Here is a 27,292-nt window from a genome sequence, read left to right as displayed (position 1 = left end):
TGCCACTTCCAGGGAAACCACTAGCAGCTGCCAATTTATTCTGAATAAATAAATTAATGCTACAGCTAAAAGCCTGCCTCTCATTGTCCATGCCACTGGACCCAGGTGGGGAAAATGGGCCCTACTATAGAGTCCAGGTGCTGAGTTCTCAGTATCCTGAAGAAAGATAGCGTCGTGGTGAGTCAGTTTCAGATGGTTATGGTGCTGGTGCTGGGGCCTGGGGCTGCATATGAGGCCAGGGTAGGGCTTGTGGGCAGCACCTTGATTGGAAGGTCCCAGCTGAAGGTGTCTACGGGCACTTGCTCAGGCCCTGTCCAGGTGACAGGCTCAGGCTGTTCCAAGGGAGGTAGGAGCACCAAACCTGGTTCTCGCGAGGTTACAAATTCAAAATGCAATCTCCACTTCAGGGACACTGTGGAAAAAAACAGATAAAGGTGGGGAGGCATTAGAAGGCAGGAGTAAAAACCAATGCAGGATATGGTTAGCAAATGGGGGGAAAAAGTGGTATTCAGGAAGAAGAGAAGTCACAGAGCTAGGATCAGGGATTTCTCTAAAGAAATCCAGTGTTAACCAGAAACATGTCAACAGGATAGCAAGGTCAAGCATCTAATAATCTAAGTGTGGAACAGTCAAGACTTGGTAGATTAAAGTAAACACGCTGGGGAATCAGAGATCAGTGCATCATAGGGTCTCAGTGGGTAGGGGCAGTGAAGGACATCTGTAAAGCTCTTAAGAATTTAGAAGTTAGTGCATCTAGGAAACAGACTGAATGTCTGAGAAAGTGTTACATGTCGGAGGCTGGGTGTGGGTATGTCCAGGAGTTTGTTAGGAATCAGGACCCATTACACTTTACCTAAATACAGCATTTTACTCCCCCCCCCCCCCCCCCCCCCCCCGCCAATGATGGTCTGGGTCTCACCAATGGCTGTGCAGAAGCCTGGGGTGGAGCTGAGAGGGATGGGGAGGGAGAAGCTGGTTCTGGTTGTATGTAGGCAGGACTCCTGGTGCCGGGCATGAGTCACATGAGAGACAGAGGGGATACCCCCTGTCCTGCGGCGCCTCTGGTATTCAGGCTGTACACGTTCCTCAGTCTGTAAACTTACTGAAAACTGGGAGCAAGAAGAGAAGTGGTTGCTAGCAGGCACTTGAAAATAAGGACTCTAGGTGAGAGGCTTGAGCCCAATCTCAAGCTATTTTACCAAAAGGACCCTGGGTGACCACACTATTCACTTCTACATACCACCCCTCTTTATGTAGGCCCTTCCTCCTTCCTCCCTAGCCCTCCAGGCCCAGCACCCCAAAATCCCCTTTCCTTCTCACCTGCAAACAAGCTACAGTTCCTTCCCCTAAGTTTAAGGTCCCCACCACATCCTCGCCGAGTCTGTATACAGATTTGAAGATGCCAAATGTCCCAACTTTTCCTCGGCCATCACTGATATTGTATAGATCTGGGAAGAATGGGACACTATGAGCCTGGAGTCCACACTGGGGAGTACCAAGGGCTGGGAGCCAGAGGCCAAGGTGGGGTTTTTCTTTATAATGTGGGATGAGTATCAGTGAATCCTCAAGAAGCATATGGCAATTAGGAAAATCTGTCAGAGACAGTAATAATATGGGGGTATGGGGGAGGGCAATTGTGAAAGGATTCTCACGGAGGCTGCGGCAGGATGTGGCAGCCATGAGACGCTCCCCAGCCAGCTCTGCTAGCCATGAATCCTTCTTCCCACCTTCATCCTCCTCCAAGAATGGACTAGATGGGGCTACAGCCTCATCCTGGGGAAACCGGATATCTTGAAGGCCTACAGAGAGAAGAGATGGAAAGGTAGTGCTAGGAGGGAATAGACAGTAGAGGTTAGGGTTTTAGACTCCAACCTGTGACGGCTGAAGGTAAGGGGAGTCACATCCCAGGTACACATTTCAACCTAGTCTCCAGAAACCGTCCCCCCACCCTCCAACTTGCACCTTTACTAAGACCAGGAAGCTTCCCTCCAGCCCCCCTCGCAGGCCCTCTACAGATCATTTCTGCTTTGGTGAGGTTCTTCCCCAGCCCTTCCCTCCAGGAATCCTTACTTACCTGTCAGCACAAGAACCCTCAGAGGGACCCTGAGTAAAGTGATGGGTGAGTTGACACGCTGGCAGCCAATGGTCAGTTTGTAGACATACTTGACTGACTGACCCCGAAAGGAGGGTGGTCCCTCTATGGGCAGCACTTCACTGTAGGAGTCTGGTTGGGAAGTAGTAGTCAGGCCAGCCAGAGGCAGCCAGAGAAGTCCTCCCTCCAGGAGCCTTAGAAGGCAATCCAGGGGTGGGAAAGAGATAGGCACTCACATGATTTGGACTCTCCAGGATCTAGCCTCAGATCACAGAAAAGGATTTTTGGTGGAGTGGAAAGGATACACTGACCCCTCTCACCTGAAAGAGATAAGAAAGACTGCAATTTAATGACCCACTGTCTAGGGGCGCCTGGGTGGCTCAGTCGGTTAAGCATCCGACTTCGGCTCAGGTCATGATCTCGCGGTCCGTGAGTTCGAGCCCCGCGTCGGGCTCTGTGCTGACCGCTCAGAGCCTGGAGCCTGTTTCAGATTCTGTGTCTCCCTCTCTCTCTGACCCTCCCCCGTTCATGCTCTGTCTCTCTCTGTCTCAAAAACAAATAAACATTAAAAAAAAAAATTAAAAAAAAAATGACCCACACTGTCTAGTACTAGGTGAAACTAGCACAGCAAGTGGGGGCAGCCCAAAGTAAGCTACCCTTATTTTCTTGTTGTAAGATACAAACAGTCATATACCCCCAAAACAACAATTACATTCCCCAACATTCCCAATATGACAGAAACTATAAGGACCCACTAGAACAACTTAACAAATTCACTCTCAGGTGACAATGACTCCACCCCCTTCCAAAGGCAAATGCCCATCTTTAACCTCGGTGTGGTAGAAAGACAGTCTGGCTCTCAGGCTGGACGTCTGGCTGACTGGAGTCAGGGGGAGGTAGTGCTACTCGACTCTCACTGGCATGGAACTGGCAGTGGATTTGGGCACTGGCCCAGGCCAAAGCCTCACTATGGGAAGAAGAAAAGAAAGCATCAGAGGGGAGCTCCTGACCTCACAAATGCTCTCCCAAACTCCCCCCCCACCCCCCCCACACCATCTGAGGAGACCAACATGGTGAAGTGGCTGTCTTAGGGATGGGGGAATCCTGAACCTCAAAGAGAATCCATTAAAAAGAAGTATACTGTGGGTAAAATGGAAATGGGGAAGGGGAGAAGGGAGCGTGGAGGGCTCTGTCAACCACACGTTCAGTTCAACAGCCCTTTCCTACAATGAGAGCGCAATGAGCAAGAAGGTGGTGGTGTGCTACAGGGCAATCTGAGCTCTGGCTTAGCACCATAGAAACCAGGCTTCCTCCCAGAAGAACCACCTCCTTCAGTATCTGCATCCCCACCTGGATGCAGAAGTGGCTGTGGGGGGCAGGGGGTTGGTGACTGTCACCACACACTCCAGCGCCTCCCCCGCCAGAAACACAGGACCTCGACTCAGCTCTGCTACCACTTCAATCATGGCAGCTCCGGAATCAGATCTAAAAGGAAACAAGGGGGGTCAGAGGTCAGTACCATGGCAGGGAGGGGCGTCTGCGGAGAACCTTGGGGCCAGGACAGAGGAGACCAGCGGCCACCAGTACGGTGTCTAAGTGAAGCGCCTGGCTTTGGGGTGCGGGAAAGTGGATGGCAAGTACGGGTGGCAGCTGACCCAGTAGGGGGAGGACGTCTCTCTGGGTTCCAGACCCCCGCCCCTCTCAGTACCGAGTTAGTCCCCCTACCTCCCGGAACCCCCAAACCAGCCTCCCCAACCTCCCTCCAGGCTCCAGGTCCCAGCCCAACGCCACGACCGCCCGTCACCTCGTGCCCTTAGCCCGGGCACCTCACACGGTCGAATACCCGGTCTCGGCACACCGAGGCCCTCACCTGCCCGCCTTTCCACGACCGGGCCAAGTGCGTGGCGGCGTCCGCGGCAGAGGCGGGACTTCCTTCAGCCCCCCTTCCCCACCGAGCGCCTTCCGACCGGAAACGCCCGGCTGATCGGACCGGAAGGGGCTCGGGTTGTCCCGCCGCCTTGGGTCACCTTCCCACAGGCTGGCACCCGGGCGCAGGCGCTGTCCCAGACGCCAACCGGCGGGACCCGGCGCCCTACCCAGGGCGGGGTGGGGCCTGGCGCCACGGCCCGGAGACGGGGCTCAGGCGGCCGCAAGCTCCCAGGCCGGTCCCGGGGGCGGTTCCTTGCGGGCTGGCCCCCGGGGCTCCTCCCCTTTCCGCGGGCTCAGTCGCCCTTTGGCTGGGCAAACTAATCACCGCGGCCCAATGACGACGAGACCCGATCCTTCCCTCCCAGGACCCAGAGAGAAGACCGAGGGGGAGCCCGAGGCGGCTTTATTGCTGTCGCCGCCAACGCCGCTGCAGCAACAGCTCCCAGGCTCCACGGAAACACTAGCTCACCTCGGCTTTCCCCAGCGCCTGGCCCTCCGAGACGACACCTAACAACCACCGCCGCCCGCATCTGGACTTGCCTAGAGAGATACTTTGTACCCAAAGACTTGGGACCCGGGACCATCGAGGCCGTGGGGACCCAGGATCCTGAGAACATGGGAACCGGAGTCCCAGCCTCGGAGCAGACTAGCTGTGCCAAAGGGGATCCACAGGTTTATTGCCCTGATAATGCTGGAGGCACTGAGGCTGGGCAGGTTACAGACTGCGACAGCCCTGAAGACAATCGGCCCCTAAGTGAGCCGGGCTGCAGCAATCCGCAGGACTGTGGGCAACTGATGGCTTCTTATGAAGGCAAAGCTAAGGGCTACCAGGTGCCTCCCTTTGGCTGGCGCATCTGCCTGGCTCATGAGTTTGCAGAGAAGAGGAAACCCTTTAATGCCAACAACATCTCCCTGAGCAACCTGATAAAGCATCTGGGCATGGGCTTGCGGTGAGTAGATCCCATTGCCTAGAGTACTTTAGGTTTCACTTTGTTCCAGCACAAGATTTCCAGCAGAGGTGAGAAAGGGTGAGAAAGCAGGTGGGTGCCTTGTTCCAGTCAGTTGGCCCCTACCCCCAACATATTCTAAGCCTGTGGTTTGGAGCGCCGGTGAGACCGGGTCACATCTCTGCAACCCCCTTCCTCCCAGAAACTTGTCTTTCTAGTAGGAAAGAGCAGGAACATCTTGGGCCTGCAGTCATCCTTTCCCATTTAGGCTCCATCTCACTCCTTTTCCAAAGACTTCCCTTTGGCATTTGCTATACTTTGTAGCAAGGCGGGAAAGGATAGTCTGTCTACTATGGTACAAACACACTGTTGTTTTATTCCTTATTCCAAAGGGGCGAGTTCTCAACCTGATTCCCCTGAGTAACTGGGGTGTTCTGTCTGCCTCATTTAAAAGGCACACCACATTACAGTCCCAACACCCATTGGTTTCTTTCAAGCTTTAGCTCTAGGGGGTGGGTGACAGCCTGCCCGCTCTCACCCTAAGGAGAGAGGTGTGCTGTTCACTTTATTCTGAGATAGACAATCCCTGATACAAAAAGCAGAGATCTCTGGCCAGAGAGGCACTGCCGTAAGTGTCCCTAGAGCTCTAAGTAATATAGTCTTCCAAGGCCTGCTCTGGTACCCCTTCCCCCAAGGGTTGCAGACACCCCACGAGCTTATCCTGAGCTGTAGAACTCCTTTAGATCCTTACAGATCCCCACTGAGTTCAGAAGCTAGTGATGAGAAGCCAAGACCTATTAACAGGAACAGGTGGATATGAGGACAGTAAGCATCACCCTTAGGTCATTCTGAGTCAATCCACAAAGTAAACACAGCTGGGGATGGCGGAATAAAGGTTAGAAAACCCAGCTCTAACAGCCTCTAAAGTAGGGGACCCTTCCCTTTCAGTCAGTGCTGTAGGGCTGGGTTGGGAGCACATTTACCTTACCCCAGCCCAGCCCTAAGCAGTGGGAAGGGCCTGACGCTGCCTGGGTATCTGGCTCCTCTGCTAGTTCCTGTGGGTGGCCTGTACTAAAGAACAATCATCCCTCCAGGTTACTTCAGAAACTGACTCAGCCCAACTCTGACCCCCAGAGCTCTGGGTCAAAATAAGATCTGAGGGCTAGAGTACTGAGAGAAGCACAATGGGATGCATGTGGTAGGACACTGAGATCAAGAACGGGTAGGCCTCCTAGCCCTCAGCCCCTAAGTGTGAGCTGAGTCAGCTGTGTTCAGCCCCCTGAACCTTGGCTCCACATGCCAGGATAGGGTGGAGATCATTGTCATGGGGCTTTTGGAATGGGATGAGGTCCTGCACTGAGGAGAAAGCAGGGGTGAAACAAGGAACAATTAATTGTGAATGATAATTCTTAAATTGGGGCTGAAATAAGGGAGAAGGCCAAATGGGTCAGGAATGGCCAGCTGCTAAATTAGGGGAATGAGAGATGAACCCTAAGAGGAGACCAAACTGGAGGTTTGCTGATCAGGAGTTGCAGCAAGCCAGAGTTCTCTTGGCCTCATTGTGGTGACTCAGTTTTGATTGCTCTCCCTTCCAGCCTGAGTCCATTCATTCAATACATGTTTACTGAGTGCTTGTTCTACACCAGATACTCTTTTGTTAGGCTTACCTTCAGATCTTGCATTTCTCCTTCACTGCCCTAATCCCTGCTGTAACCTCCCCCCCTTCTCCATTCCTTTATGGCCTCTAGTTTCAAAGTCCAGTTCCCTCTAAGCTGGCAAAGAGGACCTTCTGCTTTCCCATCATCTCATCCTTTGTCTTCCTCCTTCCCCCCCTTCCCCCTTCTCCCAGAATGTACCCTCCCTATTCTCTAATCACATTTCTCCTCCCCTTGCTCCTCTTCATGTTCACCTGTGTAGTGCCCCACTGTTTGTACATTCACTGGTAAATTCAGCAAATAATCTACAGACTGCAGACCATGTGCCCTGCCCTGTGTTTAAAGCTGTGGTAATAATCAGCTAGTCTTTGTCACTATCCCTTTCCCCAAGAAATTTAAAAGCGTGTCAGACTCATGTGAGAAACACTGAAAGAACAAGACAGCATCTGATTGGGAGTTCAGATAGCGTATGTGCAAGTAACAGTAATACCTGACACAGGTACCCTATGGCTTTCCTATTTATAATGTTATTTGCTCTTTCAACCATTCCATGAAATAGGCAGGGCAGGAGGTACCCCATTTTGTAGATGAGGAAACTGAGGCTTAGAGGAGTTGTTTACCCAATTACATAGTTACAAGTGGTGTGCTTTGAACAATAGGTATAAAATGGCTGGCTAGGGAGGAGAATAGAATTGGGAGAGTCTGGTGGGACAAGGGTCGCTTAGTGATGACCCACTCTGAATGGGAATCTGTAGGACTTAAGATTGGAAGAGAGGCTGAAACCAATGTCAGCGCCTTGAATCCCAAACAAAACCATTTGCTTATTGGATACAGAGCTATGACAAGACCAGCAAATCCCCAGGTAGGGATTTTTAGGCTTTACTAGGATACTATGAGAGAGCAAACTCCGAAACCTTACTATTTAAATGCTGAAGTTTTAAAGATGACTTAAAAGGTTATGCCCCAAAATGTAAACACTGGTTGTCTATGGGTGGGATTTTTTCCTCTTCCATCTAGTATACTGTACAAATTTTCATCTTTCACAATCAGGAAGAAAAATAGTCACTTTAAAAAGAAGAAAGTGGGGCGCTTTGGTGGCTCAATAGGTTGAGCATCCAACTCTTGGTTTTGGCTCAGGTCATGATCCCAGGGTTGTGGGATCCAGCCCCATGTTGGGCTCTGTGCTGAGTGTGGAGCCTGCTTGGGATTCTCTCTCCCCCTTTCTCTCTGCTCCTCCCCACCCTCTAGAAAAAAAGAAGAAGAAGAAGAAGAAGAAGAAGAAGAAGAAGAAGAAGAAGAAGAAAGTTATCCCAGCAGACTGTTCCCATGGTGGGTGGGGGGGGGGGTGTAGTCAGGGAAACAAAAGAAGAAGAAGAAGAAGAAGAAGAAGAAGAAGAAGAAGAAGAAGAAGAAAGTTATCCCAGCAGACTGTTCCCATGGTGGGTGGGGGGGTGTAGTCAGGGAAACAAAACTGGCCCTCTCAGCACCTCAGGCAAAGCTCCTGAACTAAAGCCAAGCAGTGGTAGTGGAGTTACAGGTGAGGCATGGTCAGAAGCTCCTGAGGAGAATAAAGAGGAGAAACAAAGATAGTCCCATGCTGTAAGCTGGGGTGACTGAGAAGAGTAGGGGACCTTGAACTGTAGAGAAGTGAAAAGGAAGAGAGATTTGGAAGTGAAGGGAACGGTCCTTGGCAGCCATGTAACTGGAAGTTACAACTGGGTGACCAGAGAGAGGCAGGGGATTGCAGCCCAGGAGATACTGCCCACTGCCCCTTCCACTCACACTGCCTCTTGCTCCTCAGGTATTTGCAGTGGTGGTACCGGAAGACCCAGGTGGAGAAGAAAACACCTTTCATTGACCTCATCAATTGTGTGCCCCTGAGACAGATCTATGGTGAGTCTACCCCAGCTCTGCTCTGCACAGAGAGGGCCCAGCCTCTGGGTCTACTGCAGAGCTAGGCAAGAGTCGTCCAGTTTTTGCAAGTTGCACAGCCCCTTTCCCTGGGTTTTTTTTTTCCTCCAGCTTTACTGAGCTATACTTGACATAAAACACTGTGTAAGTTTAAAGCATACAATGTGTTGATCTGATATCCCCAGGGTTTTTAGAGGAACTCATCTTTATAGTCTAGAAAGTGAGCAATGGGCTTCTTTTCCTCTTCCCATGCCCCACTAACCATCCTGATTCTATCTTTAGGTTGTCCTTTGGGTGGCATCGGGGGAGGCACTATCACTCGAGGTTGGAGAGGCCAGTTCTGTCGTTGGCAGCTCAATCCTGGAATGTACCAGCACCAGACAGTCATTGCTGACCAAGTAAGAACCAGGAGGTGAAGGAGAGTCCAGGACAGTACCCCAGACCAGGAAAAGCCTCTTGGCCAGTGTAGGATGTAGAAATTAGATGTGCACATGATTCAGTCCAATAAGTATTTTCACGATGCTTCCCATGTGCCCACCCTTGTGCTAGGATATACTAGGAATGAGATACTCCCAGAGCACATGTTTCTTAAAAGAGTAAACAGCCCCAGCACCTGCATGCCCTCTATTTCTCTAGTAAATGGCTCCTACCTACTTTGCTGCCCCAGCTCCACTAACTCAGCCAGTCCCCAGCCAGGGGGAGCAGGGAATTTCCAGATCCCTTAACCTGGTTAAAAGAACATTCAGTAGTACCAGAAGGGAAAACAAACCCAAAAGTTTATAAATGCACGGGGAAAAAAGATGTGTAGGGTACCTACTCTTCACCCTGATTGGCTAGCCTTCAGCTAGAGGTCAGCTCCTCTGCTGGTGATCACTCCTCTGGTGGTCTCCCTGGCTGAGGGCCTGGGAAGTCCCTCCTGTCTCAGGCATAGATCTCCTTTTTTCCCTTTTCTGAAGCTTCATTTCTTTTCCCTCTGTTCCTTCATCACATCTGGACCTTCAGTTGCCAGAGGCATCTAGTCTACCTTTCATCATCTCTCTCCAGCAACCTTATATGTGCAGTTGTCCACCACATTCCCATTTCCTGTCTGAGGGATGCTTCCAGCTTTCAGCTCATCTTCAAAGAAAAAATGACTAGCAGACCTTGAGTCCAATTAATGGCAATGCCCTTCCTAGTTCAGGTTTACCAACCCTACCCAATGCCCCAAGCTTCCTCTCTGGCTCATCCATTAGGTATCCTGAGGGGAAGTGCCTTCCGGAATCGTGACTCGAGTTAAAGTAATTATTGCATGCTTAACATGTACTAGAGATTGTGCTATGCATTTTGTGTGATATTTAATATTTAAAGACAGTCCTACAAGGTAAGAACCATTATTACACCCATTTTATAGATAAGGAAACTGAGATCCAAAGAGATTTAGTAACATGCCCAAGGTCACATGGTTGGTAAATGGAAGCTCTGGGATCCAGAACCAGCTCTCGCTGTGGTTCAAAGCCCATAGTCTTAGCCACTTCCAACAACATAAATTATTGTACACATACATTAAAATTTGTCAGGCATACTTTGAAGCAAGGGAAGAAAGATTAACCCCTTATAGCCCATATACTCCAAAAGCTTAAATTTTTTTAGGGCAATAGGACTTTGAGAAAATGGAGACTGTGAGACCACATAAGAACCAAAATAAGAGGGATAGATAGTATGCTGAGAAAAAAGGGACGTTACTCTAGACTTTCCTCATGCTCTCCCTACACGTGCCAACTCTGCCTGTCTCTGATGTGGAGTCATAATTGGAGAGGGGGACCTCAGTGACCTGGAGAGGGCCCTGCCTTCAAAAAACCCACAGAGCAGTCAGGGAGTCAGAATGTAAACAAAACCATTATAACATGCTAAACTAGAGGGGTAGGGGGACACACAGGAGAATGACTCACTGCTTGCGGAGAGGAGATGGCATTTGACCTAGGCCTTGAAGGATGAGAGGTTTCACCAGATGGAGAATGAGCAGGAGCAAAGGCATGGAGGAGGAAATGTAGTTAGTGTGTTCAAGAAACAGTGAGTATTCAATATGACCAGAATATAAGTGCTTGAACAGTAATGAGTCTGATAGGCAGGGAGAGGCCAGATCAAGAAGGGCCCTCAAAGCCAGGAAGAAGAATTTAGACTTTAGCCTGAGGGCCATGGGGAGTCACTGAAATATAAGCACAGACTAACATGTCTTGATTTGCCTGTAAGAAAGATCCTCTGATACCAGATGGCAAGAGGCAGAGCATAAAAGCAGAAATGGTGAGGGTGCTAAGACCACCATAGTAAGAAGGGAGAGGAAGCCTGGGAGAAGAGAGGAGGCAGGACTTGGTGGTGACTCACCACTGGGGGAGAGGTCTGGGGGGTGAGTGAGGCTGTGGTGCAATGATAACCACTGCAGGCTCTGAAAGGGGACGGGAGACTAGTTTGAGGTGCCTGTGGTTACCCCATCCAGCCTATCTGCCTTCTTGGTTTAGTTCACAGTGTGCTTGCGTCGGGAAGGGACGACTGTGTACCAGCAAGTCCTGTCTGTGGAGCGCCCAAGTGTCCTACGCAGCTGGAACTGGGGCCTGTGTGGGTACTTTGCATTCTACCACGCCCTCTATCCCCGAGCCTGGACTGTCTATCAGCTTCCTGGCCAGAATGTCACCCTTACCTGTCGCCAGATCACACCCATCTTGCCCCATGACTACCAGGTGAGGCTCCCACTATGTTTCCTCCATTGCCCTCCCTTCCCTGAGATCTGTCTCTGCTGGAAATTCCATGATCTGTGAAAGACATCATGCCGGTTTTCCAGGATCTCCGCTCAGTTGGTAAGACAGCCTGCTGGAAATCTGGGGAGATGCAAGTGGAAACAAAAGAGAGTCTACTGGGGGCAGGGAGTAATATTTGAGCCAGGTCCTTGGTACGGAGGAGTGGGGCCAGGAGGTGCGACACTGGGACCATCTGAGTCTGATCTTTTGCTCCCAGGACAGCAGCCTGCCTGTAGGAGTCTTTGTGTGGGATGTGGAAAATGAAGGGGATGAAGCCCTGGACGTGTCCATCATGTTCTCCATGCGGAATGGACTGGGGGGTGGAGATGATGCCCCAGGGGGATTGTGGAATGAGCCCTTCTATCTGGAGCGTGATGGGGAGACTGTACAGGGGCTGCTGCTGCATCATCCAACCCTTCCAAACCCCTACACGATGGCTGTGGCTGCACGACTCACGGTATGGAAGAGCCCGCCCTAGACCTTAGTCCGCAAACCCCTACCCTCAGCCTGGCCCCTGAGCCCACCCCATCCCGCCAGGGTCTCTTCATTTCCTCATTTCCTGAATCCCATCCTCACTACAGCCCTTAAGCCTCTAGAACTTGGAGGTGGGAATTATAATGGGAACTGGAGAGTTAGTCCAAAGCCAGCATACTTGTGGAGCTTCCCCTCAGTCTTTGGCCCCCTAACAGGCGGATACCACGGTAACCCACATCACAGCCTTTGACCCTGACAGCACTGGGCAGCAGGTGTGGCAAGACCTACTTCAAGATGGACAGCTGGACTCCCCTGCTGGTGACGGGGGGGGATTTGATAGGGAGGTGGTGGGAAGAGAGGTTGTCCCTGTCTTGGGAGGAGGGGTGAGAGCCCTGGTCATGAATAGGCCTTATTCCCATATTAGGGATCCTTGGGGCTGAAGAGGATGCCTATGCCAATTTCTCTTGTGCTTCCCTCAGGCCGAAGCACCCCCTCACAGAAAGGAGTAGGCATTGCTGGGGCTGTGTGTGTTACGGGCAAGCTGCCACCTCGAGGCCAGTGCCGCCTGGAGTTCTCGCTGGCTTGGGATATGCCCAGAATCATGTTTGGAGCTAAGGGCCAGGTCTACTACAGGTGAAGGGATCAAAAGAATTCAGGGATCCAAGGTGCTGGAGCTCTGACCTGGAGCCCGAGTTCTCATTCCTTCCCTTTCCATCCCAGACGGTACACAAGGTTCTTTGGCCGCGATGGTAATGCAGCTCCCACCCTTAGCCACTATGCATTGTGCCGATACACAGACTGGGAAGAGAAGATCTCAGCTTGGCAGAGCCCGGTATTGGACGACAGGTGTGAATGGGGCCTCTCTTACCCTTCTCCTGGGCACTCACACTCCAAATGGGACTCCTTGGTTCAATCTCCACCCACCACAGTCAGCAGAGTTGGGCTGGGATTCACTTGGTGCCCCCCACTCTGCAGAACTCCAAAATCCTTCCCTTCCTTGGAGGTCCATGTTCATTAGAGCATCCCCTCCTCCTGACTCCCCAGATCCTTGCCTGCCTGGTACAAATCTGCGCTGTTCAATGAACTATACTTCCTGGCTGATGGAGGCACAGTATGGCTGGAGGTTCCTGAAGACTCCTTACCAGAGGAGCTGGTGGGAAGCATGTGTCAGCTCCGCCCCATCCTCCAGGAGTATGGTCGATTTGGCTACCTTGAAGGTACAGGCTGGTGGTGGACTGCAGTACAGCAGGCCGAATCCATGGGGCCAGTTAGTGCCCTGCCAGAAGGCAGGATGGTGGGTTTTGCCTCCCCCAGGGGATTGGTTGGAATGAGGGGGTTAAGTGGCGGATGTGGAGTATGACAGTGCCCCATCCCCAGCTCAAGGACAAGCTAGGGAGGGGACTTGGAGGGGAAGCAGGAATTCTGGAGACAGTGTGTCTCCCTCCTTCCTCCAGGCCAGGAATATCGCATGTACAACACATATGATGTCCACTTTTATGCTTCGTTCGCCCTCGTCATGCTCTGGCCCAAACTCGAGCTCAGCCTGCAGTATGACATGGGTATGGGTCCCTTTTGTTCCCTTTCTGCCCTTTCAGCCCCCCACACCCACGAATCTTTTTGGTCCCTGAGATTGTCTCCTTCCTCCTCTCTACCCAACATGTCCACATCCTGCTTACTGGTTCCCCTCTAGGGTCACAAACAGTTCTGTGCCCCACCTCAAGTCTGCCCATTCACTACCCCCGCCCCCAATTGTATGTCTGCTCCGCCAGCTCTGGCCACGCTCAGGGAGGACCTGACACGGCGACAATACCTGATGAGTGGGGTAATGGCACCTGTGAAAAGGAGGAACGTCATCCCCCATGATATTGGGGACCCAGGTAAAAATTCCTCCAGCCCAGAGTTTGCTTCCCTCCCTCAACTTTTGTACCCTCTACCCAACCCACCAATGCAAATCAGTCAGGTTTCCTCCCCTCCCACAGATGACGAGCCATGGCTCCGGGTCAATGCATATGTGGTCCACGATACCGCTGACTGGAAGGACCTAAACCTGAAGTTTGTGCTGCAGGTTTACCGAGACTATTACCTGACGGGTGACCAGGGCTTCCTGAGAGACATGTGGCCTGTATGTCTGGTAAGACATGCATGGGCAGTGGCCAGTGTGCCCAGGGCATGACTGGTGTTTGGGGAGAACCCAGCTGGCTATTGTGTCGCTCCTTAGTATCCATCTAGGTCTTCAGTATCTTGGTCCCTCTCTAGGCCGTGATGGAGTCTGAAATGAAGTTTGACAAGGACCAAGATGGACTCATTGAGAATGGAGGCTATGCAGACCAGACCTATGATGGATGGGTCACCACAGGCCCCAGGTTGGAGAGTAGGGACTTCCAGGGTACCTGAGGTGGGGAACTGGGCACCAAAGAATTGTGGGCTCAAGGAAGAATGACTCATTGCTTGTTATGCATGGGAGTGGCTGGAGCTGCCAGTCTGACCTCCAAATCCGTGTCCCTGATCAGTGCTTACTGTGGAGGACTGTGGCTGGCAGCTGTGGCTGTGATGGTTCAGATGGCTGTCCTATGTGGGGCACAGGATGTCCAGGATAAGTTTTCTTCCATCCTTAGACGAGGTCAAGAAGCCTATGAGAGACTACTATGGAATGGTGAGTTGGATGAGCCTAAGGAGACCTAAGGCAGCTATGGGGACACAAGGAGCCTTATTTTGTCTTCCTATACTCCAGGCCGCTATTACAACTATGATTGCAGCCCTCCACCTCAGTCCTGTAGCATCATGTCTGACCAGTGTGCTGGCCAGTGGTTCCTGAGGGCCAGTGGTCTAGGAGAAGGAGACACTGAGGTGAGAAAGACTAGGAAGAGGAGCCAGAGAGGAAGTTGGTTTTTTTCTGGAGGTGGGAAGCAAATTTAAGGAAGCATGTCTCTGCCTTTACCCCTCTAGGTATTTCCTACCCCTCACGTGGTCTGTGCTCTCCAAACCATCTTCGAGTTCAATGTCCGGGCCTTTGCAGGAGGAGCCATGGGGGCTGTGAATGGGATGCAGCCCCATGGTGTTCCTGACAGATCCAGTGTCCAGTCTGATGAAGTCTGGGTGGGTGTGGTCTATGGGTTGGCAGCCACCATGATCCAGGAGGTAATACACTCCCTTTCCATCTCTCTACCATCTGTACCTTGGGCTGGCAAACTTGATCAGCCATCAGACCTCTGTAGGGCCTGACCCATCTGGAAGACCTCTCCCTTTTCCCTGGCATGCCTTCCATTTCCTGCCTCAGTCTTCTGCCTACGGATCACGTTTGTTTCTACCACAAGCTGAGAACTCCCTGAGGGGAGAGACCCTACTGTCTCCATCTGTCCAGCTTAAGTGGCTACTCAGGGATTGCCGAGTAATGTGACTGACATCTCTTCCTACAGGGCCTGACTTGGGAAGGTTTCCAGACAGCTGAAGGCTGCTACCGAACTGTGTGGGAGCGCCTGGGCCTGGCCTTCCAGACCCCTGAAGCATACTGCCAGCAGCGGGTATTCCGCTCACTGGCCTACATGCGGCCGCTGAGCATCTGGGCCATGCAGCTGGCCCTGCAGCAGCAGCAGCATAAAAAGGCCTCCAGGCCGATAGCCGAACAGGGCACAGGACTAAGCACAGGGCCTAAACTTGGACCAAAGGAAGCCATGGCAAACCCAAAGTGAGCTCTCTGAACTGTCGGAGAGAGGCTCTAACAGCCCAGCCTCCAGCCTGGCCTTTCCTCTTCACCCCTCACCCCACCAATCTCCTGCAGCCCTGAGCCACCAAGACAATCATGCCCCTACCCTTCTCCCTACCCAATCGCGCCAGTAAAGAGGGGTTGAGGGTGACCCAGGAGTCAGAATCACTTATTTATTTCTTCCCTCACCCAATCCCCTCACTGCATGAAATGATTGAGGAGGTTAGTTGACTCCCCCAGGCCCATTCATGGGGTGGCAGACATACATGGGTACAAATAAAAGACCCAGAAAGCCAGTGAAGTGTGATGTGTTTGAACTCCCAGGCTTCCTGACAGGACACGGGGGCTCAGGCTAGCCCTCTCCCATTCCTTTCATTTGGACACAGACTAGGAACTCTGGGCTCTGGCTTAGCCCCCCCCCCCCTCCCCCCCCATATCCTCACATCTAGCCTGAATATCTGCCCTGTAAGATAACAGATGTGGGGCTGTGAGTAGGGAGCCATTCCCCTTCTCTTGTGAAGTTTGCGGGCAGGGGAAGGACTGGACCTGAGCAGGGGGACTTTGGGGAGGGGACAGGAAGTGGCAATGTCAAGGCAGGCTCGGCACCAGGAGCCTGAGGCATCTGTCTCAGCAGACAGCAAGAGTTGCCAAGAGCCTGGAGCTCCTGGTCTGAGCTGTCCTTTGGTACCTCTGACTGCTGGGCAGGCAGCTCCAGCTGGTGAGGGTCCTCGCTGGAGAGGGCACGAAGCTGGCGGGACAACACTAAGGAAACAAAGACTCTAAAAGGGCAGGCCAGGCTTTCCCCCAGCCCTTCTTTAATGGCATCCTCAAGCCTCTCACCTCCATGCTCAGCTGGCAGGCTCCCCCTTGTGTCAGAGGAGTACATAGCAGGTAGGACGAGGAGACAGAAGGAAAAAAGTAGGACCTGGAGAACAGGAAAAAGAAAATGAAGAAGAGCTCTAGGTTGTACCCCTATGGCTGCTGCCTGAGAAAAGAATCTCTCCTGTCACCATCCTCACCAAGACACAGGTGCTGCTGCTGCTGGTTTTGTTGGATATCTGAATCACCATGGCCTGGAGTCTCCTCAGCTGGTCCAGAAGGGACCTAGAAGGGGGGCGGGTGGGGGGAAACCATGAGCAGCCCCTGGCTGGGCACCCTGAGATGCAATGAAACCCTCCTTGTTAAGTCCACTCCTCCATCTGCACCAAATTGTCCCTTTTGCTTTTTGTCCTATTTTGCAAATGACCTCTTCCTCTCTGTGGACAAAATGCCTGAAATTCCTCATTAAACACCTTTCTGGGGCACCTAGGTGGCTCGTTTGGGTGTCCAGCTCTTGGTTTCGGCTCAGGTCATGATGCCAAGGTTGTGGGATCAAGTCCCATGTTAGGCTCCGTACTGAGCATGGAGCCTGCTTAAGATTCTCTCCCTCTGCCCCTCTCCCCCGCTCACACTCTCTCTAAAAAAAAATAAAAAAAATAAAATTTTCATTTTGGACAAAAGATAAGCCCCTTTCCGTCCTCCCCAGACTTAAACTCCTTTGCAGATACATTCAGTGGTTCTACACTGCCTGATCAGCTATGCACATAATCCTCACCAGGCATTCTATGTTCTCTGCCTTCTGGCTCAACTTCCCTATGTTAAGGTTCCAGCCAGAATGAACTATGCTGTGTTCTTTCTGCCTAGAATGCTCCCTACCCCCACCCCAGAATCTTACCTACTATCAAATGTGATCTGTCCCACAGGGTCTTTCTTACTCCTTCCTCTCTCTTTTTGGATACTTATCCTTAGTTACTTGTGAATTTGTTCCCTGTTACTATGAGCTGCTTGGAATCATCCACTTAAGGGCAAGCACCAGACCTTGCATGTGGGCGCTGCCCAGTGAGAAATCCAGTGTGGAGCAAGGGAAAGAGTACAACAGTATAAAACGGGAGGAAGAAGGAACTGATGTTAGAGAGTTGCTTACGAATTCTGTTCCTCCAGGAGCTGTACTTTGTTCTGTAGCTCCAGATTCTGGGCTGTATATTTCAAGACTCTGAGGGAATAACAGGATATGAGGACATGGACTGTATCCCCCCATCTTTGAACCCCAACACTTCCAACTACCTCTGTTCCCACCCCTTGGGTCCCTCTCCCTTTTGTACCTGCTTTCTAAGCCTCCCATATACAGCCGCTTCTTCCTGCGGCTCTCTTGAGCAGACTTTTTGTTTCTAATCTTCCTCCGCACTCGTGTCAAAATTTGTTCCTCCATCTAAGAGAAGACAGGGAAAAGAGATCTCATCAGAGGAACATTGGACCAAAGAGCTGGAAGGCAACTAAGTTCAGTCTTTTCAATGCAGGAATCCCTTCTACAGCTTCCCTGGCCAATAGGCACTTGGCTTCTGTCTGAATGCCTCTGAAGACCTAGGGTTAACGCCCTCACAAGCCAGACAATTTTTAACAATTTTATTAATTTAAAAAAAAAGATCTTTCTTATACTAAGCCAACATCTGTCTCTATAGTTTCTATCAACTGGACTTACCTAGGATCTACCTCCGAGACCAGAGAGAATGAACAGTCTTTAACTGTTTTAAGGCATTTACTGTTTCTTCAGAGTTAAAAAAAAAATCTGGGCAAAATTTAACTCATCATCTTCCCTCAGGATGGACTGCATCTTCTTAATATATGTCAAACATAGGTTCAAAACTAGACACTAAAATGTGCTCTGGGGGTATAAAGGAGAGCAAGATGGTCACTGCCCTTCTAGAGGCAACACCTCCATTGATAGAGCCTTCAAACCCCACTCACTTTCTTAGTCATCTCAAACTGGTAACTCTTCTTGTACTTTTAAGAAATTAAAATTCTCAGGGAAGCTGGGTGGCTCCATCACTTAAACATCTAACCTTTGTTTTCAGCTCAGGTCATGATCTCACAGTTTGTGAGTCAGAGCTCCGAAATGGGCTCTGCACTGACAGCATGGAGCCTACTTGGGATTTTCTTTCTCTCTTTCTCTCTTCCCCTCCCCTGCAAAAAATAAATTAAAATAAAAATTTTAAGAAATTAAAACCCAACCTTTCTATCAATGAATGTCGATTTCACAATAGTACTATGGTACTGTGCTTATAAAGTTGACCCTCATCACTTAAAACTTAAAACTTGGGATTTTACACTTATTCTCACTATACTACTTCATCCAGCCTTGAGGAATTCTTGATGAATTCTAAAACTTAATTCTGCCATTCAGCTATCAGTGGGTTACCCTGAAGCCAGTGAAATCTAAGTGTCAGGGCCCCTTGCTTGTACAGTCCTTTCCAGGTCCCTATACTAATGTTGCACTGATGGTTTTGAATTCTTCTCTGTTAAAGAGAACACCAAGGGGCAGCTGGGTGGCTCCCTCAGTTAAGCATCTGATTTAGGCTCAGGTCACGATCTCATGGTTTAGGAGTTAGAGCCCCATGTCGGGCTCTCTGCTGTCAGCACAGAGCCTGCTTCTGTCACCCCCTTTCTCTGCCCCTCCCCTGCTGGTTTTTTCTCTCTCAAAATAAATAAACTTTTAAAAAAGGGGGGGGGCGCCTGGATGGCTCAGTTGGTTAAATGGTGCAGGTCATGATCTTGTGGGCTCTGTGCTAACAGCTGGGAGCCAGAAGCCTGCTTGGGATTCTGGGTCTCCCTCTCTCTCTCTGCCCCTCCCCCACACACTCAAGCAAGCAAGCACACGCTCGCTCGCTCTCTCTCTCTCTCTCTCTCAAAAATAAACTTTGAAAAACTTTAACAAAAAGAGGGGCACCTTTGTGGCTCAGTCAGTTGGATGTCTGACTTCAAGGTCATGATCTCGCGGTTCATGAGTTCAAGCCCCGCATCGCGTTCTGTGCTGACAGCTCAGAGCCTGGAGCCTGCTTCAGATTCTGTGTCTCCCTCTCTCTCTGCCCCTCCCCTGCTCATACCCTGTCTCTCTCTCAAAAAGATAAACGTTAAAAAAATATTTTAACTTAAAAAATTTTTAAAAAGAACACCAAAATTTGTGAAAGCCTCACAAAACCAGGATGTGGCTCTGCATCCACCATATTAACTACAGGCTCCAGCTTCCTATCAGCAACAAATTTGCTAAATTTTCTAATCTCAGTCCTTCCTGATATAAAATTAACAGAACCAGCCTACTTGGGACTCACAACCCCCACCTCCAGCCTTCACTCCACCAATGGGAGTCTTACCTTAGTAAGAGGAAGTGTCCCAGGCAGAGTAAGCCCCTCCTTCTCCAACAGCCTCTTCTCCTCATCGGTCAGTATCAGCCTAGCAATCCCCTGGGGTTACCAGGAGGTGGGTAGCAGAGTTGCAAGGGGGTGTCAGAAAGGAATGTGCAATGTGGGCATAATCCCGCGGTAAATCAAGTCAAGTACCTGTTCCGCCGGCTCCTCCACATGGAGTGGAGTCGTCTGGGCCCCCTCTTTTCCATACTTCCCACCATCTGCAAAAGGGAAAATATAAAAAGCCGGGCCTACGAATCCTCCCCTCCCCCTAAACTTCATTTATTTCAGACTCACCTACATCTATAGAGACATGTTGCTGTGGGAGAGAGTAGGTGTGATCATGGTGGACAAGACAGGAATCAGAGGAGCTGAAAACGTTCAACGACGTTGGGGGACTCAGCAGGGAGATCAGGAAATCCTCTACCTCCCATTCATTCAGTGCCTGCACAGGGTTCAAAGGAACAAGCCTTGACCTATCACTACCTCCTGCCTCATTGACGTCCTCCCCCCAACCTCCCGCCCGCCCCGCGCCAACCCGATTCACAGCTCCCACCCACCTCGGAAAGCGGCTGCTCTGCCCCCAAATCTCCGCTTTCTTCTAGCAGGAAGTCCAGCAGCTCCTGGTCACCCAAGTCCAATGCCAGCTCCATACCGGATATCTACGGGAAGGATGGACAAAAACACAAAAGCTCACCCCTCCACCTGTCCACAACTCCGGGCCCGTCGCGGTCAAACCACACCAGCCCCCAAGACTCGATTCTCCGCAACTTCCAACACAACGGAAGTGACGTGACTACCCCCGAGGCATTCGGGATTTGGAGTTTCCTTTGACGCGGAAATGGCATAGAAGCTGCGCACCACGTCCCGGGAGCTATGCAAATAAAGGGGACGTCCCTGCTGCCTCCTCACCCCCTCAGGGCGGGCATTCTGGGGAACCGGCTCCGCCCTGACCCCCGGCCGAAAAAAGGAAGGGTTAGAGACTAAAAGGGAACTCGGGCGCAGTCGGACGTTTTCTCCAGATTGCGCCGCACCCTTGCTTCCTGCCGGGGAGGGGCAGGAAGCCCCTCTCTTCGCCGGCTCCCGAGCATCGAGAGCTGGGGCCAGAGCAGCTTCCTGCAGTCCCCGCAACCATAGAGCGCGGGCCCAGGGCGCCGCCCGCGGGTGGGGGACGTTTCGGGGACGGAAGTGGCCGCGAGAGTGTCGAAGGGAGGGCGAGGCCGGAGCCCGATTGCCACCCGGAGAACGAGCGGGTTAGCGGGCCGGCGGGCGGGGCACAAGCCGGGCAGCGCAGGTAGGCCGGACCGGGCCGAGCCCGAGTCTCAGGGTGGGGTCGCGAGGCCAGGCCCGGGAAGCGAGCGGGCGGGAGGGCGGGCGGGGCCCTTGACTTCTCCTGCGTCTCCTGTTTCGGGTACTGTTGGAGTGGTCATCGTCCAGTGTATCTCGGCCTGGGATCGGAGTTAAGTAGGCCGTTAAGGGTGCCAGGCCCTTCCTGGGATCAGTCCTCTGGGAAAAGTTTTGGGGAGGGTGACGAGTGGGGTGGCAGTGAGGCGCAGGGCGGGGATCGGCTTTGAGGCTAGCTGATAGCGGGTATAGGGGTAGGGAGGGAGCTTCTGGTGAGTTTGGGATTAGGTGGAGTTGGGTTTAGGAATCAAGGTTGGCTTTAGGAGATATAATGGTGGAGTTAAAATTTAGAGTTACTGGCCTGAGTCAGGTCCGTTTTATGTACGTAAAGTTTGGATTAGGTCATTATTTTTGTCTTCTAGCCAGCCTAAGTCAAAGTTAGGGTTCAGGGCCAGGTTAAGGGTCAGCACAGGAATTAAATTAGAAATCTAGTTTTAGAGGTTACAAAACATTAGGACAGTACCGGGGTAAATAGCGAAGGGGATGGGTCAGGAATCAAGTGACAAAGGAGTTTTAGGCTTAGGGATCAACATTTAGGGTTAAAGTCAGGGAATTTGGTGCTAGTGGTAAAAATTAGATCAATATTAGGGATCAATGATTGGATATGGGTGTCTGCTAGGAAAGGGATGAATGTCAAAGCCAGTATTGGGAACAGGAAACAAATTAAGGTCAGGGTTAATGTTAGGAATTAGGATTAGTTTTAGGGGGGGTTATGGTTGAGGTCAGGGTAGTTGACCTCAGATAGATAAAATTTAAGAGATTGGCAGTACGTAGGCACTCTTGTTTTGCGGGGAAGTCTAATTCCTGCATGGTTGCAGAGGTCCTTTAGCCCAGAGATATGACAGACTAATTTCAGGTTAGGGTTCTGGGCTTCTGCTAGAATTTCAGGCATCTGAGATTCTAGCTTCTTTATTCTGTTCTCTAAACCCAAGGCTCTTGATGTGGTCACCACAGTTGAGGGGCAGGGGTTTCTGGACTATGTTGTTTACAAGGTAGGAGTTGGGAAAGGGACTGGGACACAGGAGATGTGCAAGGCCTAGTCATAAGAGGAGGACTGCTTAGGGAGAAGGGGCTATGATTAAGTAGCAGCCCACCAAGGAAACACTGCTGCCATGGAAGAAAGAGATGACTGAATCCTCTGACAGTTCAGCCCCACTGCCTCCCAGATCCCTCATTCTCTAGTTATTAAGTCCTCTCTCCAGCTCTCCTCCCTGGCCCTGCAGTTCACACCTCCCTGCGTACCCCCTTTCTGCAAGCACAATCCTGCATACAGAATTCTCCCCTCACCGGTAATTTTCCCATGTTGTTCATCTTACCACCGGTTCCCAGCTGCCATTCTGCCTCCCTTCCTACCCCTGAATCTTCACATCCTACCATATTTTGCCCTTTCCCAAATCTGAGCTTTCCCATCCTCTTAAAACACTCTTCCACATTTTCACTCACTCACCTACCTGCATACCTTATGGTCATCTCCTAATACCCCACCCCCAGCCCAATATAACTATCCAGTACTCCCAGGCCCTGCTATGTGCCAACCCCGGTTCTAAGCCTCCTTAATTTCTTGATCCAGTTGTAGATCCCCTTCCCCCACTCCCCAAACAGAAAAGAGGAAACGAGACCCAAAGAGGAAACTGGGTCTTGCTGATCTCACGCCCAGCCAGGCCACTGACCACACCTCCATTTCACTCCCAGCCTGACCCTGCCACTGACCACAGCACTATACCCTACCCAGCGTGACCCAGCCACTGGCTGTGCCCTATACCCACCCCACCCCCCCCACTAACCCCAGCTTTGCTTAGACACTGCTGGTGTCCCTTCACTCTCCCCCCATCTCAGCCTTATTTAGCCACTGACCACAGCCCCACCTCTTCTCAGCCTCCTGTATCTTGCTCTGGCCTCTGACCTCATTCTTTCATTCCCTGACTTATAATTATTTTTCCCCTTCCCCTAGCCGGATCCAGTGACTGGTCATATATGTATTTTTCCTATCACCAGCTTCCCCAGCCTTTCTCTATACCTTGTATTCCCCATTTCTAGTCCAATACAGTCACTAACCTCATCCTTTCTGCCCATGCCTGGTGCTAACCACCTCCCCATCCCCTGTGCCCCAGAGCCTCATCTGCATGTACCTAGATCGACCGACCCTTTCCTTCTTCCCTTCCCAACTCCTTACCCAAACTCAAGCCACCCCAGTCACTGAAAGGCTACTGGTGATAGAAGCTATGGGACCCCAGACTAACTTCGGGCTCTGGTCCCTGAAGGTTGATAGGACAGATTGTCATCGGGTCCTCTTAAAACTACAATTGACCAACATCCTCCTCTCTACCATTCTAACTACTGACAACGCCTCTCACTTGTGCTAATACGGTGTCTTTCTGACCAATCTCCAAGGTAACTGCTAGAGTTATTTTCCAAAATCCAGTTCTGGTTATGTCCCTTCTGTGCTCAAAGCCTCCCTTGACCTCCTGTTGCCCTTCAGTAGGTAAAATACTCCTTTCTCTCTAGTCCTCTCCTTCCCTTTCCACACTAACCCTGACTTCCCCATCACTGCTCCCTTGCAGGTACCCTGTGCTTTAACCAGCCTGCCTACTCAGTTCCCTGAATGCTCCTCTGCGATTAGCTGCTTCTCCATCTTTGCTTATGCTATTCTCTCTGCCTGGAATGCTAGCCCTGACTCACCTCCGGCTGGCATAGAGAGCTTGGGCTTCGGAGTCAGAGAAGCATGTGGATTCAGATCCTGGCTTCACAACTTAATAAGCTGTATGACTTTGGAGAAGTTCCTTGAACAAGTATTTAACATCTTTGCACCTCAATTTCCTAATCTGTAAAAATGGAAATAATGATACCTACCTTGCCAAGTTGTTGTAAGGATTAAATGAAATCATGTATACGAGGAAAGTGACATAATGGTCAATAAAAGATCATTATGATTTTTTATTACCTTTAATAAAGTCCTAACTTCAAATGACACTTTTCACAGAGACTTTTTGGTCCCTCTTCTCTGACCTAAAGGGATCTCTCCCCTGAGGATGCATCTCTGGACTCTTACCACATCCTGCCTTGTATTATAATTCTATATTTAGCTTATCCACTCAACTAACTGGGAGCCCCTTGAAAGCGAAGGTTAAGGCTTACTCTTCTTGCTTCCCAGTCAGTGAGAGTTTAGCCCAGAGCCTTTTCTACAGCAGACCCTCAGAAATGCTTGTTGGATGAATGGAGGGAGAATGTGTAATGGGAGATGTTGGGGCAAGTTGTTCACTTACCGATAGAGGTGTGTTTGTGGGGAAGCTGTGTGAGTGGGATGGGGTCTTTACGGGAAGATAACGTGGTTGTGATAGGGTCTGTGTAGGGACTGCGTGTTTGAGATAATGTGTGTGGAGACAGTGTAAGTAGCTTTGTGAAAAAGAGCTCTGTGCATAGGCTGGGGTGCGGTTAGGGAGGGTGAAAATGCATGGGTAGGGTGTAGGTGGTGAGGGGGCTATGGTGAGGGAGATCAGGTCCAGCCCTTCAGCTGCCCAGTCCAGCCCTAAATGAGCCTCCAGCAGCCTGAGGCCGGATATGTCAGTCTCACCCACAGTCCTCCCCCCCTCCACCGCGGTTGCGGACTCAGAGGCCAAATTTGGTAACAGAGTGAGTGTTACTCCCCCAACCCTCATACGTTCTGACTTTGTCTTCAGCTTTCTCTCTCCCTTGTACTTCTCTATAGCTCCCTGTCTTCCTGCAGCTCCCCTTGTGGGTATCTGCTCTGACTATATCTCCGTGTACCCCCGATTCTTTACCACCACCACCCCCCCCCCCCCCCGCCCCGTACATTGACATTCCATTCCTTGCTGGGATTTGACCTCTTGTCCTCCATTTCCCCCCCCCCCCAATTGCCCAACTCCTCTGGAATGCATCTCAGGAATGTCTTGAGGGAGGAGGAGCTCCCTGGGAGGGGGGAATGGGGGGCATTGTTGCTGTTCCATAAAACATGATGGAAACGGGAGCAAAGTTCTCAGGCCAGAGCAGGAACTGGATAGCTTCTCCCCATACTTCCAAGGGCCTTGTTCTTTGCCCTCATCACCTCCAGTTCACTCTTTAATTCCCTTTCCTCCCTCACCCTCTGGTAGCTGTATGGGTGTCCACTCAGTTCCAGCCTGGGAATAAGGGTAGGCATGACTCATCTCCCTTATCGGGGTGTCACCAGAGGTTTCCGTGAAGAAGATGGGGGCGTCCATGTCCGGAGGAAATGGGGGAGACATGCAATTTCAGGTTAGGGTAGAGGGTCCTTTCAGTCCTGCCCTCAGCTCCTCTGACTGCTCTACTTCACTGACCCTCCAGCCCTCCAGCAACCCCACGGCCAGGTCTGTCAAGCTACTGGGAGAGGTGGCCGAGGAATGGGGAGGTGGGCAGCGAGCTGGAACTTGGGAGACTGGAATGGTCCTACCTTGTTTGGAAATAAAAACAGAGTGAGCTGTGGTTTCTTCTCTTGTGAGACTCTGGACTGTTTATAAGGTCAGAAATGTCTATCAGATTCCCTGATCCACACCTTTCCCACATCTGCCTGCCTCCTGTTTCTACCTAGATTTCCAGTCCCCTTCACCTCATCCTTCCTAACCTCTTTATTCTCCAAATACATCTCTCTTCCCTTTTCCTGGTTCTCAGCTGGCTGCTGTATCCCAGCACCTCCACCTCTTGTTTTCAACCTTCCCCCGGGCCCAGCTTTTCCCCTTTTCCCCACCTGGGGCCAGCAGTTTGCCGGCGGGGGGGGGGTGGGGGATCGGCAGCCCGGATTTGCTCATTCTCTTAGTTGAGAGGAACCAATCCCCGTACCAAACTGGGTCACATCATCAGCTGCCAGGCAGACTGGTCCTCTTGTGCACTGGGTGCCACCTGCAGGGGTTCCTCCAGCCTGCTGAGAGGTGGTGCCAGGAGAGTGGGGGAGGTGAGCATGGGACTGATATCACAAGCTACACTGAAAATACCATCAAGGGAGGCAGTGAGATGGAGAGCAGAGTATGAGGAGGACTTGCTAAAAACCAGAGAGCATGAGAGTTGTGGTGAGGACTGGGTATTAACTTGGTGACTTGGAGCAAGGACTGAGTTAGAGGGACAGGGCTCCCTGTCTGACCTGCCTTGAAACTACCCCACCTGCCCCACCATGGTCTGATATCCATTCTGCAAAATTGGGGAGTTGACTAGGTAATTTCTGAGATCCCTCTGGATTAGAGAATCATAATTCTATCTTGACTGCCAGGGAAGCCAACCACGGGGCCTGGCTCTTTGGGAAGGCCCCCACCATGTGAGGTTAGAGGAAAACCGGGACAAAAGTAGGCCTAGATAGCTTGAACCACCAGTGTTTGGTCCTCCGGCCGGGCTAGGTCGAGTCAGTGTTTGCAGGCTTCAGGAGCTCTCGGGAATTCTCTCATATAACATCCTCATTTTGCAGAGGAGGCTAAAGCTGTCAGAGGGGAGGTCACATGATGAGTCAGGACAGAGCTCTGAAAATCCCAGACAGGAAAAAGCTAGCAAGACATAGTGGGAGACAAAGAGAAAAAAAGACTGAACCAAGAAAAGATGAAAACAAGGCAAAGGCAGGCCTGGAAAAGGAGCAGGGATAAGGGGCAAGAGAGAGACACTTGGTAGAAAGAAGGGAGGCACAGATTCTAGTGATAGGGATGGGGCAGTGTCCTCAGGGAACACTACGTTTCAGACCTGCTGTTGCACCTTGCAGACCGACTCTCCTTCACTTATCTTAGATGGTTAGGGTTGGTTCTTTTGGTATAAATAATCTTTCACGCTTTAAAATTCTGAAATGAAACAAAAACAACCGCATTACTATCTGCTTTGGTAAGTCCCTTTCAAAAACACGGCTCCCTGGGGCACCATCTGAGGGACCTCCTCTCCTCTAATGAGGGTGTGCTCTAATGCCCTAACACCACGGACCAGGTGTAGCCAGGCTGGAGAGGAGAAGCTGCCACCATGGTTGCACTTTCGCTGAAGATCAGCATCGGGAATGTGGTGAAGACGATGCAGTTTGAGCCGTCTACCATGGTATACGATGCCTGTCGCATCATTCGTGAGCGTATCCCAGAGGCCCTGGCTGGCCCTCGTGAGTCTGAGTTACCTCGGTGGGTGGGGTGGGAGTCTTCAGTCCCTTGTTCCCAGGCTCTTGGCTTTAAGGGATGACCCCATCGTCCCTCAAGG

At 51.2% G+C, this 27,292-nt stretch overlaps 4 protein-coding genes across 10 annotated transcripts in view; 2 read left to right on the top strand and 2 right to left on the bottom strand.

Annotated features, from left to right (window-relative positions):
* Positions 1 to 21: 21 nt before the first annotated feature.
* RGP1 (RGP1 homolog, RAB6A GEF complex partner 1) lies at positions 22 to 4,426 on the bottom strand. Of its 2 annotated transcripts, XM_047066183.1 has the most exons (9): positions 3,963 to 4,426; positions 3,443 to 3,577; positions 2,923 to 3,059; positions 2,329 to 2,412; positions 2,075 to 2,224; positions 1,653 to 1,799; positions 1,321 to 1,448; positions 920 to 1,109; positions 22 to 412 (listed from the first exon to the last, which is right to left on the bottom strand). In XM_047066183.1, the coding sequence occupies exons 2-9, from the start codon at positions 3,556 to 3,558 to the stop codon at positions 189 to 191; spliced, it is 1,176 nt and encodes a 391-aa protein (XP_046922139.1). In that variant the 5' UTR covers positions 3,559 to 3,577; positions 3,963 to 4,426; the 3' UTR covers positions 22 to 188. The 2 variants fall into 2 exon arrangements, with proteins under 2 accessions (XP_046922139.1, XP_046922130.1); XM_047066174.1 differs by having other exon boundaries at positions 1,321 to 1,799.
* On the top strand, positions 4,343 to 15,778 carry GBA2 (glucosylceramidase beta 2). The gene is made up of 17 exons (XM_047066163.1): positions 4,343 to 4,971; positions 8,425 to 8,516; positions 8,817 to 8,932; positions 11,030 to 11,248; positions 11,523 to 11,762; positions 11,995 to 12,097; positions 12,259 to 12,412; positions 12,500 to 12,625; positions 12,824 to 12,996; positions 13,234 to 13,338; positions 13,549 to 13,656; positions 13,759 to 13,910; positions 14,036 to 14,142; positions 14,290 to 14,432; positions 14,511 to 14,626; positions 14,726 to 14,917; positions 15,196 to 15,778. The coding sequence occupies exons 1-17, from the start codon at positions 4,637 to 4,639 to the stop codon at positions 15,466 to 15,468; spliced, it is 2,754 nt and encodes a 917-aa protein (XP_046922119.1). The 5' UTR covers positions 4,343 to 4,636; the 3' UTR covers positions 15,469 to 15,778.
* On the bottom strand, positions 15,642 to 22,861 carry CREB3 (cAMP responsive element binding protein 3). Of its 3 annotated transcripts, XM_047066204.1 has the most exons (10): positions 22,394 to 22,860; positions 20,263 to 20,364; positions 20,000 to 20,147; positions 19,856 to 19,923; positions 19,670 to 19,759; positions 17,624 to 17,730; positions 17,446 to 17,514; positions 16,502 to 16,586; positions 16,323 to 16,407; positions 15,642 to 16,244 (listed from the first exon to the last, which is right to left on the bottom strand). In XM_047066204.1, the coding sequence occupies exons 1-10, from the start codon at positions 22,514 to 22,516 to the stop codon at positions 15,928 to 15,930; spliced, it is 1,194 nt and encodes a 397-aa protein (XP_046922160.1). In that variant the 5' UTR covers positions 22,517 to 22,860; the 3' UTR covers positions 15,642 to 15,927. The 3 variants fall into 3 exon arrangements, with proteins under 3 accessions (XP_046922160.1, XP_046922151.1, XP_046922168.1); XM_047066195.1 differs by having other exon boundaries at positions 15,642 to 16,407; positions 22,201 to 22,861; XM_047066212.1 differs by lacking the exon at positions 22,394 to 22,860 and adding an exon at positions 20,615 to 20,710 and having other exon boundaries at positions 15,642 to 16,407.
* Positions 20,910 to 27,292, top strand: part of TLN1 (talin 1) — a 31,494-nt gene continuing 25,111 nt past the window's right edge. The window contains exons 1-2 of one of the 4 annotated variants that reach the window (XM_047066122.1): positions 20,910 to 20,996; positions 27,035 to 27,197. In XM_047066122.1, coding sequence (XP_046922078.1) covers positions 27,068 to 27,197 — 130 coding nt within the window. In that variant the 5' untranslated portion in view covers positions 20,910 to 20,996; positions 27,035 to 27,067. Of the gene's footprint in view, positions 20,997 to 25,352; positions 25,450 to 25,510; positions 25,601 to 26,544; positions 26,936 to 27,034; positions 27,198 to 27,292 lie in introns of those variants that run through there. The other 3 variants (XM_047066141.1, XM_047066132.1, XM_047066150.1) reach the window with 3 other exon arrangements.

The sequence above is a fragment of the Lynx rufus genome, unplaced genomic scaffold (genome assembly GCF_022079265.1).
Source record: "Lynx rufus isolate CCGP_SWC_20201006 ecotype Redwood Valley unplaced genomic scaffold, mLynRuf1.p SCAF_10, whole genome shotgun sequence".
Classification (NCBI taxonomy): Eukaryota; Metazoa; Chordata; class Mammalia; order Carnivora; family Felidae; genus Lynx; species Lynx rufus.
This window is presented reverse-complemented; position numbering and strand designations above follow the sequence as displayed.